This window comes from Macrotis lagotis, chromosome 4, assembly GCF_037893015.1.
Source record: "Macrotis lagotis isolate mMagLag1 chromosome 4, bilby.v1.9.chrom.fasta, whole genome shotgun sequence".
In the NCBI taxonomy this organism is placed as follows: domain Eukaryota; kingdom Metazoa; phylum Chordata; class Mammalia; order Peramelemorphia; family Peramelidae; genus Macrotis; species Macrotis lagotis.
Genome location: NC_133661.1, coordinates 203,949,365 through 203,970,776, shown reverse-complemented (window position 1 = coordinate 203,970,776; position 21,412 = coordinate 203,949,365). Strand labels below are relative to the sequence as shown.

Here is a 21,412-nt window from a genome sequence, read left to right as displayed (position 1 = left end):
ATTATTGATTATGCTTGGCCTGTTGCTGACTAATTAAAGAGAAATGGTTCCCCAAAACAGTAAAATAAGAACTTTAAGATGAAATGATTATGACATCTTAAGACTTTCTGTTCAATAAGGAGGTCAATTTAGGAAGTTGTCTGATATCTACTCTTGAAAGTAGGTATTTAAAAAAGAAAGGCCAGGTAGGAACCCCTTGTCTAAGATAATTTTTCATCAACATATATTGTGCTTTATTTTAAAAAGTTTTTTTGGTGTCTTGGATTTTTTTCTCTTTTCTTTTTTTAATTAAAAGCATTTAAAATAAATGAAAATCTATATTCTCTTTCCCCTCCATTGAGAAAAAAAATTTAAACCTTTTTGAAACACATATAGCAACACAAATTCCTTCATTGATAATGTTCAAAAACCATTATGTCTCATATGCACTCATTTTCCAATATATTCTTCCCTCCCTCCCAGTTTTACCTTATAAAGACAAATAAAGGAGGAAAAAAAAGAAGGGGGAAATTATCATAATGCAGTATATACAGTGTTCCATATCCATAGTCCTCCATCTCTCCAAATAAGAAGGAAATACTTTCCTCTATATTTTCTTTGGTTTCCATCCTAGTCATTACAATTGCATGCTACTCAGTTCTAATGTTTGTTCTTAATTACATTTATTTTGTTGTAGTTAATGTAAGTACAGTTTGCCTAATTCTTATTTCAATTTGCATCACTTTAGAAGTTTTCCCATGTCTCATTGTATTATTCCTCATACTCATTATATCTTATGACTCAGTAATATTTCCTCATGTTCATATATAACAGTTTGTTTAGCCATTCTCCGGGCAATGGTCAATTACTTTGTTTCCAGTTCTTTGCTTCAAGCCTTTATTAAACAACAACTATGTGTCAGCCATTGTTCTAGATACTTAGGCTATAAATACAAAAAAAATGCAATTGTCTTGGCTCTTAAGAAGTGATAAAAAAAAGTAAAAAAGGCACTTTTTTCAGTCAATTAGCAAACATTCATTAAGCACTTATTAAGTACCAGGTATTGTGCTAGGGATTGGGGATACAGAGAAGCAAAAACAGCTCTTGACCTCAAGGGGCATTAGCTTCTAGAATTTTTATTTATTTCATTAACTATTTCTCAATTACATGTAAACAATTTTTAACATTCATTTTATAAAATCTTGGGTTTTGCATTCTCTTCCTCCCTCCTGCCACTCTACCATCTCTTAAGAATGCAAGCAATATGATATCAATTATATGTGTGAATTCATACAAAACATTTCCATATTAGCCATGTGGTGAAAAAAAAATATATGCTCATAAAAAGAAAAATAAAGTTAAAAAGTTTACTTCAATTTTCATTCGGAGCTCATCAGTTCTTTGGAGGGAGATAACAGTTTCATCTGTGTCCTTTGAAATTGCCTTGTATTTATTGTCTTAAACAGAATAGCTAAGTTTTTCACAGTTGATTATTGTTATAATATTGCTAGAAGTAGGAAAACTCTGGACAGTGAAAGAAATATTCTTTTTTTTAAATAGAGACAAATATTGTAATCTAGACAAAATTATAATCTTTTTTTTTTTTTTTTTAGTTTTTGCAGGGCAAATGGGGTTAAGTGGCTTGCCCAAGGCCACACAGCTAGGTAATTATTAAGTATCTGGGACCGGATTTGAACCCAGGTACTCCTGACTCCAAGGCCAGTGTTTTCTCCACTATGCCACCTAGCTGCCCCATAATCTTTTCTTTTCTATGTTGTTATATTTTCCTTTCTGTATTGGCCATGTATTTATAGGCAAACTCCAAACAGTTACTCTGTTAAAATTATTAATCTTTAAAACTTTATCCTTCTCCATTCTACCTTGAATTATCAAGGGCTCTTGACTCACAGTTTAAGTGGCACCTCTAAGTTAAGATACTATAAATTCCTTAATACCCCCCACAACTATAACTCTAATCCTGAATTAAAGATAATGTTTTTTTTTCCCCTAAATTGAAGGAATAGTCTTTGGTCTTTGTCCAAACTCCACAATTCTTTCTCTGGATATAAATGGCATTCTCCATCACAGATACCCCAAAATTGTGACTGATTGTTGCATTGATGGAATGAGCAAGTCCATCAAGGTTGATCATCACCTCCATGTTGCTGTTAGGGTGTACAGTATTATTCTGGTTCTGCTCATCTTGCTTAGCATTAGTTCATGCAAATCCTTCCAGGCTTCCTTGAATTCCCATCCCTCCTGGTTTATAGAACAATAGTGTTCCATAACATACATATAACACAGTTAGCTAAGCCATTTCCCAGTTGAAGGACATTCACTTAATTTCCAATTCTTTGCCACCACAAACAGGGCTGCTATGAATATTTTTGTACCAGTGATGTTTTTACAAAACCTTTTTCATAATCTCTTCAGGGTATAGACCCAGTAGTGGTATTGCTGGATCAAAGTGTATGTACATTTTTGTTGCCCTTTGGGCATAATTCCAAATTTCTCTCCAGAAAGGTTGGATGAGTTCACACCTCCACTAACAATGTATTAGTGCCCCAGATTTCCCACATCCCTTCCAACATTGATCATTTTCCTTTCTGGTCATATTGGCCAGTCTGAGAAGTATGAGTTGGTAAGGTAGCAATTTCTGTTGGAGGAAGAGTGAATTGTAACAGCAATGTAAAAATATCAATACAATTTTTTAAATGAATAGTGAAATCATAAATCATCTCTGTAGATAGTGGTTGCTTCTCTACTTGTCTGCAAGTGATAATGGTTACTGGAATGACTTTAATGATAGATAAGTGAAATGTCTTTTCATCTTGGGGTAGTTATTCCTGGCACTGCTGAGATAATAAATGGGTGGTATATTAAGGTATTCCTTACATCCTTAATTTAACAGTTCCAGAAAGTCACATGGCTTAATTTCAGATAAGTCATTAATACCTAGCTCTGCTACCATTGATACATTTTTCAAATTTGTTTTGTTACCAACAAATCAGTATACTTGATATTGCTACAAAACTATTTTACATTAAAAGGAGTAAGATTACTCAATTATGCAGGTCTCTTTTCAAATGGAGATAGATCCTATTTAAGTATTGTTTGTATGTATTTTTTTTTTCATAGTGTTTTCCCCATTAGATTGTGTACTCCTTGACAGCAGAAACTGTCTTGTTTTCTTTGTATCTGTCAGCACTTAGCACAGTATCTGGCACATAGAAGTTTTTTGATTGACTACAAAATTGACTACAAAATTTCTGATCCCAGCCTTAGAAAAGCACATACCTAAGATGTCTATTGCCTAAGGATTTGTGACACTCATGTATCTTGGGTTAAAAATCATAAACAGAATTCATGTGAAAAAGTAAGAGAAGTAATGTGATATCTTAATATAGTAGAGGTGTGTACTCAATAAAACTTGAGTTAGAAACTCACCTAGATTATGTGGAGCAAGTCAATTAACATCTCAAAATCTCAGTTTTCTCATCTGTAAGTTGAGGATATTACTTGGGCCATCTATTTCATAAACCATTAAGTGACATAAACATGCTATTTAACATTTTGCCTGGAAAAATAATGGCAAAAATGAGAAGCATTAGCTTCTAGAATCTAAGGTCTAGAATCATGAAGTTGAAAAATTGATGATCTAATTTAACCTTCATTTAAGCAAGAGTATTCTATACAATATACCTAATAAGTAGTCATGTAGCAAGTCTACTTTTGAAGACCTATAGAAATTGTAAAGTTTAGTTTCTTCCTGAAACCCATTCCACTTTCAACAGCAAATTATTTGGAAATTTTCTTTATATGTGAAAAATAAAATCTCTCTTTATATTAGCCTTTTCTCCCTAGCATACTGACTATCTTGACAAACCAAACAAGTTTAATCTCATTACAGGAAAGCCTTTCAAATGTGTACAGTTATTTTGTCCTCCCTAAAGCTTCTCTTAAGCATTAATTCATATCTCATTCATTTTCTTCTAATCAAATTTTACATGAAATATAGTTTCCTCTCATCTTATTCATTCTCCATTTTATCTTTGTTTTTCCTAAATTAAGTTACCCTAACTGCATATGGTAATACATATGTGGAATAACCATGTCTGTTGAGATCAGCTTCTTTAAACTTTATGCTTCTCTTAAAGCAACCTAAGATCATATTATTTCCATCTAACTATGAATAATTGATGTTTTAATGTACTGTTGGCAGAATTGTGAACTGATCCAACCATTATAGAGCACAATCTGAAACTAGACCCAAAGAGCAATAAAACTCATCATACCCTTTGACCCAGCAATACCAATACTAGATCTTTATTCAAAAGAAATCATAAAAATGGGAAAAGTCTCACATGTTCAAAGATATAACAGCTCTTTTTATGGTGACAAAGAATTGGAAATTGAAGGGATGCCCATCAATTGGGGAATGGCTGAAGTTATGATAAATGAATGATATGGAATTCTGTTGTTCCGAAAGAAATCATAGATGGTTGGACTTTAGAGAAGAGTGGAAAGAATTACATGAACTATTACTGAATGAAGGGAGCAGAACCAAAAGTACATTGTACACATTAACAGCAACTTTGTGTGATGATAAACTATGATGGATGTAATTCCTGTCAGCACTTAAGAGATAAAAGACAACTCTGAGAGATCTGTTATGGACAGTGCTATCCACCTCTGGAAGAAAAAGCATGGGATCTGAATGCATTCTGTGTTTACTTTTTTAAAAGTTCTTTTATGGTTTTCCTTCTTTTCTCCTTAGTTTTAATTAATTTTGATATGTAGATGACCACAGCACTACCCTCTGCCCTGCGGCTATAAGGTAGGATCCAGCTATCTTAGTATGGAAGCCCAAACTGCATTATCTGAGTGTAGGCAAACAGTAGAGTTCTACCCCAGGGAGAGCAGAGAAATCTCTGCAGACTTCCCTTACTGTCTCTGGGGTTGCAGGCTGCTTTCTCCTGATTCTCCCTGCAGGTTCTGTGGCCCCTGCTCCTCACTCATTCTGGTGGAGCAGAGTTCTCTCACTGCCCCCATTGACTCCTCTTTCACAAAATGATTAGTATGTAAATATGTTAAACTCAAATGTTCTTATTTAACTGTTTGCTGCCTTGGAGAAGAGAGAGGTAAAGGAGGGTGGTAGAATAATGTGAAATTCATAAATTTGCAAATGGATGAATGTTGAAAAAACTACCATTCCACGTAATTGGAAAACTAAAACAAAATTTCAATTAAAAAAAAGAAAGGACAAGCAATTATGGTTTCATATTGGAAAGACATATGAACTGATGCAAAGTAAAGTAAGCAGAACCAGAAGAACATTGTTCAGAGCAAAAACAATATTGTAACAATTATTAACTCTGATTGACTTAGCTTTTCTGAACAATACAGTGATCCAAGACAATTACGAGGGATTTAGGATGAAAAATACTATTTTCAGAGAAAGCTGATTGAGTATGAATGTAAATTGAAGCATACTTTTTTATTTTCTTTAACTTTTTTGCCTATATTTTCTTTGGAGCATTGCTAATACAGAAATATGTTTTGCATGACTGCACATATAGAATCTATATCAAATTGCTTGTCTTCTCAAATATGTCTGGGGAGGGCAGGAAGGGAAGGAGAGAATTTGGAACTCAAAATTTTTAAAATTGAATCTTAAAAATTATTTTTATATATAATCAAGAAAAAAATAAATAAAAAGGAAAGTCCCCTCCCAAGAAAAAATTGCCCAGTATGCTGGCAGTTTTCCTCAGTAATCAGCTGCATAAGTAACAAGTGAAATAAATGAGGGTCTTGTTTTATGAAAATAAGAGAGCAATCTTTTTTTTAAGTTTTGCAGTCTTATTTTTTGCAAGTTTTTAATAGATTCACCAGTATTCCCTTTTTTACCCTTTGCTAGTGAATCATCCCATATAACAAACAGTATTTTTTTAAGACAAAAAAAAGGAAATAACTGAGCATGCCTCATCAATACATTGAAAAAATCCAAAAACAAGTGCAATATGAACTCCCACCTCCATGAAGAGTGGGTTGGGAGTGTCCTCTTGTGTCTCTTCAAATAGGGAGCAATCATATAATGAACTGCAGAGAATGTATTATATTTGTGTTTTTGTCAATGCCAGTTTGCATCTATGGAAGTACAAAATAAAAGTTGTCTTCCCACTAGAGGAAAGAGATAAATAAATATAAAGAACAACACAACACTTAGGAGAAAGAAATCTTGAATTAAAAAATAAAGTACTTCAACAGGAAAAGAAGAAAGAAAAAATAATAAAAAGGACAGGATGTAAGGTAGAAGAATGTAATAGAAGGAAAAAAGAGGCAGAATTGGATACTGGAAAGCAAAATGGATTTTTAGTCAGAGGATCCAGCTTCAAAGTCATCTCTGTCTGTGAGATCTCAGCAATCTCCCTGGGTCTCATTTTCCTCATCTGCAAAATGGGAGAGTTTGGAATTAACAATCCACTAAGTATAGTCCTCTTTTTCTCCTGGAGATGGGGGGAGGATAAGAGAAGATAGATATACTAGAATGGTTGACCATGTGTATTCATTCATTCATGACTACATCCTCAAACACAAAAGAAATTCTAATTTACCTTGTAGTCATGGTTACTTATGATTCTTGTATTCAAATTCTATCTAGGATCTGTTAACCTTATATTAATGTATTTGAATAGGTTCCAGATTGCTTTGTCTGAGCAGACCAGGCAGTCCTTTTGCCTATCTCTGTCCAGATCCCACCAAAATCTCCTTTTATCTCCTACAACCTTTCTACCATTTTAAGGTCGTAGAATTTAGAGCAGGAAGAGATCACTGATGTTCAGGTGAATTGTTGTCATTCCCCCTCATCCTGTCCTTTTTCTCCCATCCTTCTCCAGGGCAAGACAGATTTTCTCACCCTATTAAGTGTGTATATCATTTCCTCTCTGAGTCATTTCCAATGAGAATGAAGGCTCACTCATTCCCCCTTGGCCCCCCCCCCCCACTCCATTGAAAAAGCTTTTTCTTGACTCCTAGGTGAAATCTCTCAGCTACTTCATCTCCTTTTCCTTCCTCCCAGTACTTTCCCCCATCACCCATTGACTCCATCCCTTTACCACATCATACCATTATATTCTGCTCCTTCCTATGTCCTGTCTATATATACTCCTTCTAACAGCTCTTATAAATAAGAAAGTTCATAGAGTTATCAATATCTTCTTCCCATACAGGAATACAAACAGTTCAGCAGCAGCATCAAGTTCCTCATAGTTAGTCCATCTCTTCCACTCCCTCTATAGTTCACCAGAGTCTTGTACTTGGAGATCCAAAGTCCCTTGTTTCATTGAAAGTCTATCTTTTCCCCTGAAAGAGGATGTTCATTTTTTCTGGGTAGTTGATTCTTGGTTGTAAACCAAGATCTTTTGCCTTCTGGAATATCATATTCCAATCCCTACGAGCCCTTATTGTACATGCTGCTAGATCCTGTGTAATCCTGACTATGGAGCCTTGGTAGTTGAATTGTCTGTTTCTGGCAGTTTTTAGAATTTTCTCTTTGATTTGGGAGTTTTGGAATTTGGTTATAATATTCCTGGAAGTTTTTCTTTTGGATCCCTTTTGGGGGTGACTGGTAAATTCTCTCAATTTCTATTTTTACCCTCAGCTTCTAGGATCTCAGGGCAATTTTGCTGTATTATTTCTTGAAAATGAAGTTTAGGGCAGCTAAGTGGCTTAGTGGATAAAGCACCGGCCTTGTAGTCAGGAGTACCTGGGTTCAAATCCGGTCTCAGACACTTAATAATTACCTAGCTGTGTGGCCTTGGGCAAGCCACTTAACCCCATTTGCCTTGCAAAAAAAAAAAAACCTAAAAAAAAAGAAAAATGAAGTCTAGGCTCTCAGATAGTCCAATAATTTTTAAATTATTTCTTCTGGATCAGTTGTTTTTTCCAGTAAGATATTTCACATTTTCTTCTAATTTTTGGCTTTTTTGGAAGAGTTTTATTTCTTCCTGATTTCTTGCAAAGTCATCAGCTTCCTTTAGTTCCATTTTGCATTTGGAGGAGTTATTTTCTTCAGAGCTTTGTAATCTCCTTTTCCAGCTGGCCAATTCTGCTTTTGAAGGCATTCTTCACCTCAGTTGTCTTTTGTTTTGCTTTTTCCATTAGGCCTAAACTAGTTTTTAACATATTATTTTCTTCAGTATTTTTTTTTTTTTGTATATCTTTCACCAAGCTTTTGATTTGATTTTCATGATTTTTCTGCATTGCTCTCATTTCTCCTCCCAATTTTTCCTCCACCTCCCTTAATTGCTTTTCAAAGTCTTTTTGGAGCTTATCCATAGTCTGAGCTCATTTTCTATTTCTCTTGGAGGTTTTGGATATAGAAGCTTCGATTTTGTCATCACTTGAGTATATGTTTTGATCTTCCATGGGACTAAAGTAATTCTCTATGATCAGATCCTTCTTTTTCTGTTGTTTACTCATTTCCTCAGCCCAAGACAGCACTTCCAAGGCTTTGGGGTTTGTTTTTTTGGGGGGGACACCCCACTGGGCCCTTTATTCCTCCAAGGTCTTGTGCTCACTAGCCTGTGCTTTGATATATAGATGACCACAGCACTACCCTCTGCCCTGGGGCTATAAGGCAGGATCCAGCTATCTTAGTATGGAAGCCCAAACTGCATTATCTGAATATAGGCAAACAGTAGAGTTCTACCCCAGGGAGAGCAGAGAAATCTCTGCAGACTTCCCTTACTGTCTCTAGGGTTGCAGGCTGCTTTCTCCTGATTCTCCCTGCAGGTTCTGTGGCCCTGCTCCTCACTCATTCTGGTGGAGCAGAGTTCTCTCACTGCTCCTTCAAGCTGTTGCTGGTGATCTCTGGGCTGGGCTGCACCATGACTTTTTCCCCAACCCTGGGTCCTGGTGAAACACACCTTTCCTGTGGAACTTCTAAGTTATCTTGGACTGGGAAAATGTATCACTCAGTCTTTCTGTGGGTTCTGTCCTGCTAAATTTTGGCTAGAACCATCTTTGTTTTTGGGGGGTTTGGGGGATTGGAGTTCCCCGGAGATGCCGCCCTTCATGCTGCCATCTTGAGTCCGCTCCCCCAAAAAGTATTATTTTAAGACATAAATTATTTTACTCTTATTTTTTTGCAGTGGTGGCATCAGCAAGCAGATTTTCATTCTGCCTTCTTATACTATTTGGCACAAACTGTACCAGACATTTACTTTGATGAAATAGACCCAGAATTAGAAAAACAGGAGGAAGCTGCTCAAATGATGATATTAACACCACTGGAATGGTTCTTATTTAAAGAAGATCCAGTTATTTCCTTAGAAAAATTGAAGCAAAGTGGAGCATTTCAGCTTTGTGGGAAAGTTTTCAAAAGTGGGGAGACGACTTATTCTTGTAGGTAAGTACTGGAAATTTATAGGATTGGTATCTTTGTTATCTCTGCATTCTTTCTGTTATCCAGTAGTATACTTTGTTTTAGGTTCCTCTCAACTCAAACTTCTTTATAAAAATATTTTCGTTTTATTTAATGTGTTTGTTCTTTTCAATACTTATTAATGATCTGTGACTAACTCTTACAGCATATTAGATTCTCACAATTAATAATCCATTATCACATTTCCTTTCTTGGTTATTTGAAGACCTAATTGTTACTTTTGCTACTTCCAAAAAGAGAATGGGAAAGTAGGAGAAACTTTGCTTGTTTTCAGCTGAATAGTGAGGTTTGGGTAGTGGGGGAGAGGAGGGAGAAGGAGAATGTAGAGATTAGGAAATGGGAGCAGCTTTACTGCCAGAGATCTTTGAGAACTGTCCTCCTAGAGCTGAGTCAGATACAGAGAGAATTTTTTTGTAGTTAAACCTGCTTTAAATTGACTTTAGATTTGACTTTAGAACTTGAGTTTTGGCTCTTTTCATTTCTCCTGTCTAAAAACTAGCATGAGATTTGTGAATATCTTATTTTAATATTTAAGGTCAGGGGTTTTTTGTTGTTTTATTATAGAAATTTCTTCAGAGGAAACATGAAAAATATACATGTCTAAGATTTATACAAAATATTTAGAAAAGGAAAAAAGTTAACTATTTGAATAATTTGCTTTTGGAATTAAATAAACTTACTGAGCTGTGTAGTACATTCAAATTATTGAAATTGTTTTAGATTAATCAGTGTCATAGGGCCAGATCCTAGAGATCTATCTAGATCTATCTCCCTTATGTTATAGGTGAAAAAAATTGAAAAATAAAAATGTTGAGTCAAAGTTGTTAGTTTTCCACAAAATGTTATTGCTATCCTATAATTAGATAAGACTTCTTTGGGAAAAGGTTTTAGTGGTTTTGTATTACAGATTTCAAAATTCAAGGATGTGTCAGTGCTTGTCTTTTGGAGCATTGTGTAGCAATTTTTCATAGAGTATTATTAGTTGAAGGGAAATAATAATTTGAAGACTGCCCATGTTAATTTAATTTATTTTGTTCCTACTTAGGAAAATAAAGTCAATGAGTTAAAAAAAATAACTTGTTGGCATGTTTAGTTTTCAAATAATAGAATCATAAACCTTTAGAATTGGAAGACACCTTGTCCAGTCTTATCCAATTTACAGCAAAGAATGGTGTTAAAAAGGAAGCAAAATGTCCAGGGTCACAGGTTAGCCTTTTCTTTTTTCCCCCCAAGAGAGCAATTTAAGAATAATTTCCCTAGATTTCAAAATAATTTTTGTTTACTTTTAAAACTTTTTAAGAAGTTCACTCCTTCTCTAATAATTTGAAGACGATATTTAGCAAATAGATCCTTTTATTCTGCTGGGGTATTTTTTTTTACTAAAAATATTACGTTGATTTATTTTAAAGTTTATTATTTCAAGTTAGTGAAAGTAAGGTTGGGTCTTCCTTTCCACAAACCTCAACTAGCAATATGGAATCTCTCTGTTAGTGAAATAATTTTTATAGGATGATGGAATCATAGGTAATTTTCTCATTTGGACAGTAATTCTCTGAAATTTTAAATAAGATCAGGGCAGAAATTAATCACACAAATCACATAATATAAAGTAAACTATTAATCACAGATTTTATTTTTTTCCAGTATTACAAATGTTAAAAAAGAAACCTACTTACTTGTAGTTAGAGATTTTCAGCTACATGCTTATCCCATTCAAGCTACCCTTATTCAAAATATTTTTGGAAGTTTTTAACACTTACTTTTAGAACTAATTTATGAACCTTACCAGAATTGCTTTTTAGTTATATTTCATACTCCTCTTAAATAATATTATTTGTTTTGATCACCTGTATTATTCAGTAGACTTTGCTCTAAATAATTTTTGTCTAATCATAAAAATCAAATCTACCTCTAAAAGCACGAGAATTTACTTTTTTGCCTTCCCCACCCTGTCCCCCCCCAAAATGCCATTGGCTCTGAATATATAGTAGAAAGCTCATGGGATTTTGAAGACCCAGCTTCTAATCCTGGCTGCACTATTAACTTTGTAATCTTGGACAGATATTATAAGGTTATTGAAATTTAGCTTCTTCATCTGCAAATTGGAATAAAAATAAACTTCACAGGGTAATTAGAAGGAAAGTGATTTGTAAACTTAAATATACCCTATAAATATAACCTACTACTTAAGGCATTTAATTTCTTTACATAAATGTGATATATTTCTTTAAAAATCAGTTTTTGTGGATCTATACTTGAAATGATATTTCTCTAAAATTTAGAGTAATTAACTTGAAATCTTTTCTTTAGGGACTGTGCAATTGATCCAACATGTGTTCTCTGCATGACCTGTTTCCAGAGCAGTGTTCACAAAAATCATCGTTATAAGGTTTGATTGAGTTTTAAAATTTCTTCTATTCTCTGAGTTTTCCTTCCTTCCTTCCTTCCTTCCTTCCTTCCTTCCTTCCTTCCTTCCTTCCTTCCTTTTTCTTTTTTTCTTGCTAAGGCATTTGAAGTGAAGTGACTTTCCCAAGGTTACACAATTAGTAGGTTCTCTGACTTTTTTTTTTTTTAAGGTTTTTGCAAGGCAAATGGGGTTAAGTGGTTTGCCCAACACCACACAGCTAGGTAATTATTAAGTGTCTGAGGCCGGATTTTGATTCTCTGACTTTTTAAAGACTAAAAGTTTGGAGTAAAATTTTACCCTTCTTTTACATGTTTATTTGAATTTTTGATGATTATTAATATTTTTCTTTTTAATAAACATATTAGAATAATTTGGAAAGTTTATATGCATTAATGTAGGAGAATTTTAGAGCAGGAAGGATATTCGACATCGATTTGAAGTAGAATTTTTCTTTTGGAATTTTTATCTCTAAACAAACTGATCAAGAAATCTAGTTTCTAAGTCTTCCTAAATCTCCAAGATTTAGTTCAGATGATATAAGGGGATCTAAAGTGGAATTAGGGAATAAGATCATTACAGCCAACGTAGTGACACAATTTGATTAACAGAACTTTATTATCAGCTATTATCAGCTGTGAGTAGTTAGACCCATAGCTAATGAAATAAAGTACTCTTTTGGATAGCATATTTTACTTAATTTTCTGATTTCCTTTAAACAAGAAGATTACAAATATAAGTATATATAGCTATTTACACATACAATATTTTTCTCGACAATATAGGAGTGTTAGAGTTAGAGAGTTAGAGTAGTGTTAGAGTCAGATATCTGACTCTTGACTTGGCTGCATATCTGTGTGACTTTGGTCAAGTCACTGAACCTCTGGTAAAATTTTTAATGGTGAAATGAGAACCAGATTACTTCTAAGATCCCTTTTAACTTCATATCAGTGATGAAGAAACTGATAATGAATATGGCCATAATAGCTTATTAGTTCTTTCTTCTATCTCCTCTGTTACTTAACTACTTATTTGAACTTGGACAGATCATTTCACCTCTCTGTTGCTCAGTTTTTTCACCTGCAAAATGAGGGGCTTGAATTAAAATGATCTCTAAAGTCCCTTCCAGCTCTAAATCTACAAACTTATATATTTCCTCCTGTTTTGTTTCTTCATTTGCTTTGAGCTTTAATTAATCAGGAATTATTTAGGTGGGTCTTCCCCCTCCCCCATATTCCTTTTAGAAGAAAGACTAAAGAAAGGGATTTTTTTCAAAAATACAGTAATTAGGATATTATATCCTGTAATAAGGCTTTTTACAGCTAGAGTTTAGTCTTTATTTTCATCCTTGTACTGCACTTTTTTCATGTACTCTTTGATCCAACTTCATGTACCAATCAGGTCCAGACTTTTTTTCCACACTTCACGTCTTTCTTTACAACTTTGCACAGGCTATCATCCATTCCCAGAATTTATTTCTTCCTTACCACTGCTTCTTAAGAAATAGTTTTCTTCAAAGTTCAGCTCAAGTACACTCTATAGATGAATCCTTTTCTGATCTTTGCAGCAATGTTAAGTGCCTGTAACAAAATTAACCTTTTTTAAAAAAAAATCCATTTACACATTTGTTGTTTTCCTCAATAGAATGTATTTTCCTTATGGTGAAGTGTTGTTTCATTTTTGTCTTTGTGTTTCATGTATCTAGCATAGTACTTGGCACATGTGTGCTTAATGAACATTAATTGTAATATCTACAATACTGGATAATGGAAACTGACATTTGTATCTTTGAAATATAGTAAACTGCTTAATTGTCCGAGAAAAATTCAATTGTCTTTTGTATGTTATATTTACAAGGATGGGAAAACAGGTTAAGTACATTTTAAAATATTTTTACCATTGATATTTTTAAAAAATTATTGAAGAGTTAGTTGTATTAGCCAATACCCATTCTTTAATTATATTATTTGAAATTTTTGTTTTATAAATGAACTTTGAACTATTTGAATTTCTGCTTCTTTTCTTTTTTTTTAGGTTTTTTTTTTTAGGGTTTTTTTTTTTGCAAGGCAAATGGGGTTAAGTGGCTTGACTCCAAGGCCTGTGCTTTATCCACTAAGCCACCTAGCCACCCCTTGCTTCTTTTCATTATTAAAGCTAACAGAAAATGTGTGAAAGCAAAAAAATATATATATATTTTTTTTTAAAGCCCAACCTATAGGACTTTTTTAAGTGCTAGCCTATATTAAATTGTTATGTAATCAGAATTAATTTTAGAAATTTATCTAAATTTATAAATTACTTATATTTAATTTAGAAATATATATATAAAGATCATTATATTTAGAAATATATATAAAGATATGTATATTTGAAATACCAGTATTTTTGTGAATCATTTCGTTTATCCTTGTCTTTTAATGTGTTTTAACATTAACAAAAGTGCATTCTTATTTTTGTTTAGATGCATACTTCTACAGGAGGAGGATTTTGTGACTGCGGAGACACAGAAGCATGGAAAACTGGCCCATTTTGTTCAAGCCATGAACCTAGAACAGTAAGGTCTAATGAGGTAAGGCTACTACTTAAAATAGAATCATATCCAAGTCTCCAAGGTTAGTGGAGGTTTGGTTAAAAATTATAGTTTTTTAGCTTTTTATAATTTGTGGCTATTTATTGCTAGATAAGAGTTGAAAATCCAGACTTTTTATAGTTAGAAAGGACCTTAGAGGCCAATTATTTCAGCGCCCTATTTTAAAGGTAAGGAAACTGAACTCCTAGTGCTTAAGTGCTTAAGTGACTACAGCTAGTCAGTGGCTGTGGTGGGATTGAACTTAAGTTTTCCTGACTCCCAAGTCTAGCACTTTCCTTTTTCATTCAGCTGTCATTGAGATTCATGAGGCATATACACTCTTGTTTCTAGTTGACTATAATGAAAATGACATGTCTAAGAGTTAATATTTTAAAGCTAGAGAATTATTAGCGATGAAGTAGAATTGATGATGGGGGCGGCTAGGTGGTGCAGCCAATAGAGCAATGGCTCTGGAGTCAGGAGTACCTGAGTTCAGGTCCAGTCTCAGACACTTAATAATTACCTAGCTGTGTGGCCTTGGGCAAGCCACTTAACCCCATTTGCCTTGCAAAATCCTTAAAAAAAAAAGTAGAATTGATGAGGTAATGTATTATATTTGATACAGTGTTCTGTTTGGAGCTGGGCAGACCCCTTTTGAGGGGGAGGAGGAAGCAAATGTATGAGACTTAGGAGAAGGAAAGTTTAAATCAACAATTGTGTGGAGTTTTATAGTCTTTTAGGAAAGAGTGACAGGATTTATTATCTTGTTTAAATGAGGATCCAGTTGAAATTAGATAATACTAAGAGGGATGGGAATGGAATAATCATTTATTTGTTAAACATTTCTAAAAAATTCAAGGTACTGGTCTTCTTGGTTTATCAAATATTATTTCATTTAATAAAAATGTAAATTTTAATCACTTGTTCAAAATGTAAATTTTTAGTGACCTAATCAATATAGTTGTGTGATTTTTCTTTAGCATTTTTCAGTAGGAAAAAAGATAGGAGTTGTATACACAGTAATCTATATCAGGGTTGGGGTTTGGCAAGATATTAATGGCAAAGCATTTGAGTAAAGAGACATTTAGACAAGAGAGATTTGAGCAAAGAATACAGTGTATAATTGAACTGGTTAATTATAGGATCAAAATTGGGAAGGAAAGAAAGTAAAGCCAGAGCTTTGGGCACTGAAAATATTGGGAGATGGAGAAACTTGAGGATGAGGAATAGGTTTAAGAGGAAGGCTCAGGGGCGGCTAGGTGGCCAAGTGGATAGAGCACTGGCCCTGGAGTCAGGAGTACCTGAATTCAAATCTGGCTTCAGACACTTAATAATTACCTACCTTGGGCAAGCCACTTAACCTCATTTGCCTTGCAAAAACCTTTAAGAGAGAGAGAGAGAGAGAGAGAGAGAGAGAGAGAGAGAGAGGCACAGTCAGAAATAGAAGCACAGGAGCTTTTGATCAGTGTAATTTCCCAATCAAAGAAATAGAATACTTATAGGTGATAAGATATAATGGGTATGAACATATTTCTGTATGACTAAAATGGGATGCAAGTATAGATAATAGAACCTAAGGGGGTTGATAAACTAGGAAATTCAAATATTTGAGTGGATATCAACATGTGGATGCCCCTTTCCAAGTAGAGATAAAAGTCAGAAGTCCAGAAGAGACATCAGAACTAGAGAGAAAGATTTGGAAATCATCAGCACAGAATTAGTAGTTGAAATCATGGGAGGTTTTAGAATATAGAAAGGGAGAGAGGAAGAGTATAGAAATTGAAGAGGGTCAGTGACAGACTTTTGGGAACATCCACATTTAACTCAGGAAGAAAATGAGGAGTCATTGAAGAAGTATGAAAAAGTATAGTTAGAAAAAGAACCAGGAGAAAGGAAGGAAACAAGTATTTATTAAGAGCTTACTATGTGCCCGCATCTAGGCTAGGTATTTTACAAATATTTTCTCATGTGATCCTTGCAACAACCTTGTGAGGCAGGTGCTGTTATCTCTATTCTGTAAATAACTGAACTAGACAAAGGTTAAACATTTGAGAAAACTGAGCTAGACAAAGGTTAAATGACTTGCCCAGGATCACACAACTAGTAAATGTCTGAAGTTTGATTTGAACTTAGGTCTTTCTGACTCCAGGCTTAGTCCACTGTGCCTCTTGGTGGTAAGATGTGTTAGAAGCTGGATAGTGGTTAAGAATAATGAGAACTGGAAAAAAGGCTAACTGGATTTCACATGTGAAGATCACTAGTGACCTTTAAAAGCAGTTCCAGTGAGGGTTTCAGGAGAAAGTTCATGTTAAGGAATGTGTCAGGTGTATACTGCTTTTCCAGAAACTGAGCTCTGAAGGTAAGTGAGGTGGGGTAAAAGGAAAAGAAAGGACAAGAAGGTCAAAGAAATAATTTTTTAGTACTAGGAAAACCTGAGCACAATTGTAGGTAAATGGGTAGGAGGCGGTGGAGAAGGAGAAATGGAAAATAAATGAGAAGTAGCATATGACTGTTAGATCAGGGTCTTAGAAGAGGTGGGAAGAAATGTGATACAGAACTGGGGTAGATGGATTAGATAGTGGTTAAGATATCTTTTCTGTGTCTGGAGGGAAGATGAAGTCAAAGTGTTAGGAAGAGAAAGAAGAAAGATGAGGGATTTCACGTTTGATAGTTTCAGTCTTAGCTCAGTAAGAGGCTACTATTCCCAATGTGAAATGGATGGTTTATAGGTAGTGGTGAGAAGAAAGTACAGAAGATTGTTAGGATGAGAATTTAGGTTTAGGGTTAATAAGATAAGGATAAGAAATTAAGAGTTGATAAGAATGGAGTAGAAGAGTTTTTGAATAGCACAAGTCTAACTGATAATAATATACTGTGATTTTATAATGGTTGAAATCAGCTAATTTTTTGTGATTTGCTCCAGAGGTATCAGCAACTATAGTACCATAATATAGCAATTATGTTGCAGTTATCATCTAGTATAAAGACTGATATGTCAAGAGTGGTGGACATAAATATCTGAGGTGAACAATTTTAGGGCAGTAATTAGGGAAACTTTTTTATTCACTTGTGAATTTAGAAGTTTTATAAAAAAAATATACTGGGAAACACATACATACGTTTCCTATAGGCAATTAATACCACATTAATTTCATGTTTAGATTTTTACATCAGAGATTGCTTTTAACTCATGAATAGATTAAAAAAATTCTGTAGGATTTTAGAGGTGATTTTATTCAGCAGGTATCCAACTGGTTCAAAAACCTAGGGTTGATTAGTGAAACTTTAAAACAACAAACCACAGAGTCAAATCTGAGTATATAAATTTATGAAGAAATTAAGGAGATAGACTGAGAGACTAGAGAACCAAAGGTCATAAGAGTAAAGAAAGAATAGGTTCAATATTGGAGAGATTAGAGAGAGAATAGGAAAAGTAAGAAATGAGAAATTGTGTTTTTAAGAGTGGAATTTAAAAGTTTTAGATCTCAGAGATGGTACTATTCTGGGAGAATGTAAGGTTTACATAGAACTATAATTATTATGGGTTATGGAAAAAGAAGTCATTAGGGCTAAGGAATTTTGTGGCAAAATAATCAAAATCATGGTCAACATGAATATTGAAGACCTTGAAGACTGAGATAGAAGATACAGCTGAGGTGGATATGAACCAAAGTACTTGGAGGCAGGAGACCTATGATTGAATTCTGCTGTAGACATTTAATAACTTCTTGATTTGGGGCAAATGGCATAATCCAGGAGCCTCAATTTTTCCATCTGTAGAATAGTGATAATATTTGAACTACCTATCTACTGGAGCAATTGTTGTGAGGAATAAGATTGGTGAGAGTGGAAGTGAAGTACAGTAAGCATTTAACTGTGATTAAATTTTTCTTCTTCAGTAAACTGCAGTAAAGTAGAGCCTATTTTACAAGTATTGTAAAATTGAGGTCTATAGATGTTTTTTCTTTCTGTGATTAGAGTTTGTATGAAGCAGTTGTTATACTGTATTATGTATAGTAGGAAATGTGTGGTAATTAGGTTGAGGAAGGACTATAATATTGCCATCTAGAAAAGTAAAAAGTTTTTCCTTAATAGAAGATTTTATTATATTAAATTTTCATGTGCTAGGATCTTATTTGTAGATTTCCATTTAGTGATAATATTATTATTATTATAAACATTTTATTAATTTATTAATTAAACAATTAAACAATTTTATTAATCAGACCTTGATTTCTGAACTATATACATTTTGATTTTTAAAAGAAAAAATCAATACAAACCTTATTAAAAACACTTGATTTGCTGTGTTCTCTTATGATCTCTTGCTTTGGATGAATTTATCTATATTTCTTTTTTATAGTATTGTAATTTTTAATTGTATTTTTATAGTATTATACAATTATATTGTATGCCTTATTTAGTCAGTTCTCAGAACTTGGACATTTTAGTCTGTTTCTTATTTTTTTCACTCAGATAAAATAGCTATGAATAATTTTGCACAGAAAAATTTTTTTCCTCCTGTCTTTTATATATAATCCTAGTAGTAGGATTATAGAAAGTGTCATATTTTAAAGTTCTCTTAATTTTCATTCCTTTGCTCATTGGAAATTTTTGAATCATTTAAAGAGATTATTAATAATTTTGTTTCATTATTCAAAAATTGTTTTTCAACTGGAATAACTAACGCATAGGATGCTTAAATAATTTTCCTCAAAATGACTGTTTTACGACTCATTTGTTAATTGATTAGATGAATTTAATTCCTGTTCCTGTGAACAAATTTTGTCCTAATAGTTTTTAGTATTAGTATTTAGTATTAAAAATTTTTAATCAGAATAACTCAACTGTGTACTATATTTTTGAAAATAAATAGGTTGGGGTGGCTAGGTGGTGCAGTGGAGAGCACCGGCCCTGGAGTCAGGAGTACCTAAAAAAAAAGAAAAAAAGTAGAGGCAATGTGTATGTATAACTTTTTCTAGAGCTCTGGCTGGAAAAGGGGAAATTTGATGAAAATTTATCTCTTGAAGGAAATCTAGTAAAATGTAGTTACAGATTTAAATAAAAGTTCCTTTTTTTATTTTTAAATTAGGTAAATGACCTATTTCTTTTCTTTTCTTTTTAATGTTTTTGTAAGGCAATGGGGTTAAGTGGCTTACCTAAGATCACACAGCTAAGTAATTATCAAGTGTCTGAGACCGGATTGGAACCCAGGTACTCCTGACTCCAGGGCCGGTGCTTTATCCACTGCACCACCTAGCCACCCCTGCCTCTACTTTCTCAATTTTTCACTTCTTAGCTCTCTATCATCACTCAATTGAAATTTCTTCATGTGAAATTACTAGTAATCTGTTTTTTTAAAATGTACTTTATTGATATCTTTTGTTTTAACAGCACCTAAATTTACCTCTGCATTTCTCTTCTATCTTCCAGGGAGCCACCCTTTATAACAAAGAATATTTTTTTAAAGGAAAAAAATAGAAGCAAAAAATCTCAATCAACAGAATTGATCAATACATTGAAAACAGTCTGTAAATAAATGCAATTTCCCTTACTGTATATCTCCTACCTCTGCAAAAGAGTTAGGGAGAGAGTTTTCTTTTATATCTTCTTTCAGACCATATATTTTCTTTTTTAACTTTTTCAGTATTCTCTTTCAGTTGTTTAGTGGCTGTTTTTTCCATTTATATTATTGTTCTTTGTATATATAAAGCAGCTACTGATTCAGTGAATAGAATGCCAGACCTAGAATCAAAAAGACTCCTCTTGAGTTCAAATCTGAGCTCAGCTTTGGGACTCTGGGCAAGTCACTTAACCCTTTTTTTACCTTAGTTCCTCATCTGTAGAATGAACTGGAGAAGCAAATGACAACTCACTCTATCATCTCTGCCAAGAAAACCCCAAAAAGGGTCACAAAGAGTTAGATATGACTAAACAACAACAAAGTCCTTGTATTTATTGTTTTTTGGCTCTGCTTCTGTATCACTTTATATAAGTTTTCCCCATGCTTTTCTGACTTCATCATATATTTGGTTTCTTACAGTACAGTAATATTCCATTACATTTGTATCACAATTTTTTTTTTTTTAGTTTTTGCAAGGCAAATGGGGTTAAGTGACTTGCCCAAGGCTACACAGCTAGGTAATTATTAAGTGTCTGAGACCAGATTTGAACCCAGGTACTCCTGACGCCAGGGCTGGAGCTTTATCCACTGCACCACCTAGCCGCCCCTGTATCACAATTTCTTTAGCCATTCTACATTGATGAGTATCTATTTCCAATTCTTTTCCACCACAAAAAAATAGTGTGATAAATATTTGGTGTTTTTGAGGACTTTTTTTTTTTTATCAGTACTCACCTTGGAATATATGCCTGGTAGTAGAATCTCTGAGTTAAAAATTATGAACATTTTTGTAATTACCAAAGTTAACACTAATCTCTTAATTGGTAAATGTGATAGTCATTTCTTCCTTAATTTCTCTGAAACATTTGACAGTGTTGTGCCCTTTTCCTTCTGGTTACTCTCTCCAGTAGGGTTTGTGTGGTACTCTTCTGTCTGGTGTCTCTCCTATCTTTCTTTTTTTTTTTTAAGGTTTTTGTTGGGGGTTTTTTGCAAGGCAATGGGGTTAAGTGGCTTGCCCAAGGCCACACAGCTAGGTAATTATTAAGGGTCTGAGACCGAATTTGAACTCGGGCACTCCTGACTCCAGGGCTGTTGCTCTATCCACTGGGCCACCTAGTCACCTCTCCTTCTATCTTTCTTACCATCCTTTCTCAGTCTCCTTTGTTGGTTCATTATTTCTATTCCTTCTGTGTGTGACTGCCCCAGAGCTCTGTTATAGGCCTTCTTCTCTCCCTCTCTCTGCATTAAGGGTTCCTTACCTTGGAGATACTTAGTTTTTCTTTTTTTAGTGCTTTGTAAAGTATTTTAATATAAGTAATTTCCTTTAGAAACTTATGCTTTTTATTTTATACGTGTAAAACCATTATTCTGAGGTTTCATTACAATCAAAGA

The 21,412-nt window shown here is 33.8% G+C and overlaps 1 protein-coding gene across 4 annotated transcripts in view; it reads left to right on the top strand.

The window, feature by feature from the left end:
* UBR1 (ubiquitin protein ligase E3 component n-recognin 1) overlaps positions 1-21,412 on the top strand; it is a 181,329-nt gene that overhangs the window by 32,866 nt on the left and 127,051 nt on the right. For all 4 annotated transcript variants that reach the window (XM_074235207.1, XM_074235208.1, XM_074235209.1 and 1 more), the window contains exons 2-4: positions 9,132-9,388; positions 11,735-11,813; positions 14,290-14,397. In XM_074235207.1, the coding sequence (XP_074091308.1) occupies positions 9,132-9,388; positions 11,735-11,813; positions 14,290-14,397 (444 nt within the window). The remainder of the gene's footprint in view (positions 1-9,131; positions 9,389-11,734; positions 11,814-14,289; positions 14,398-21,412) is intronic.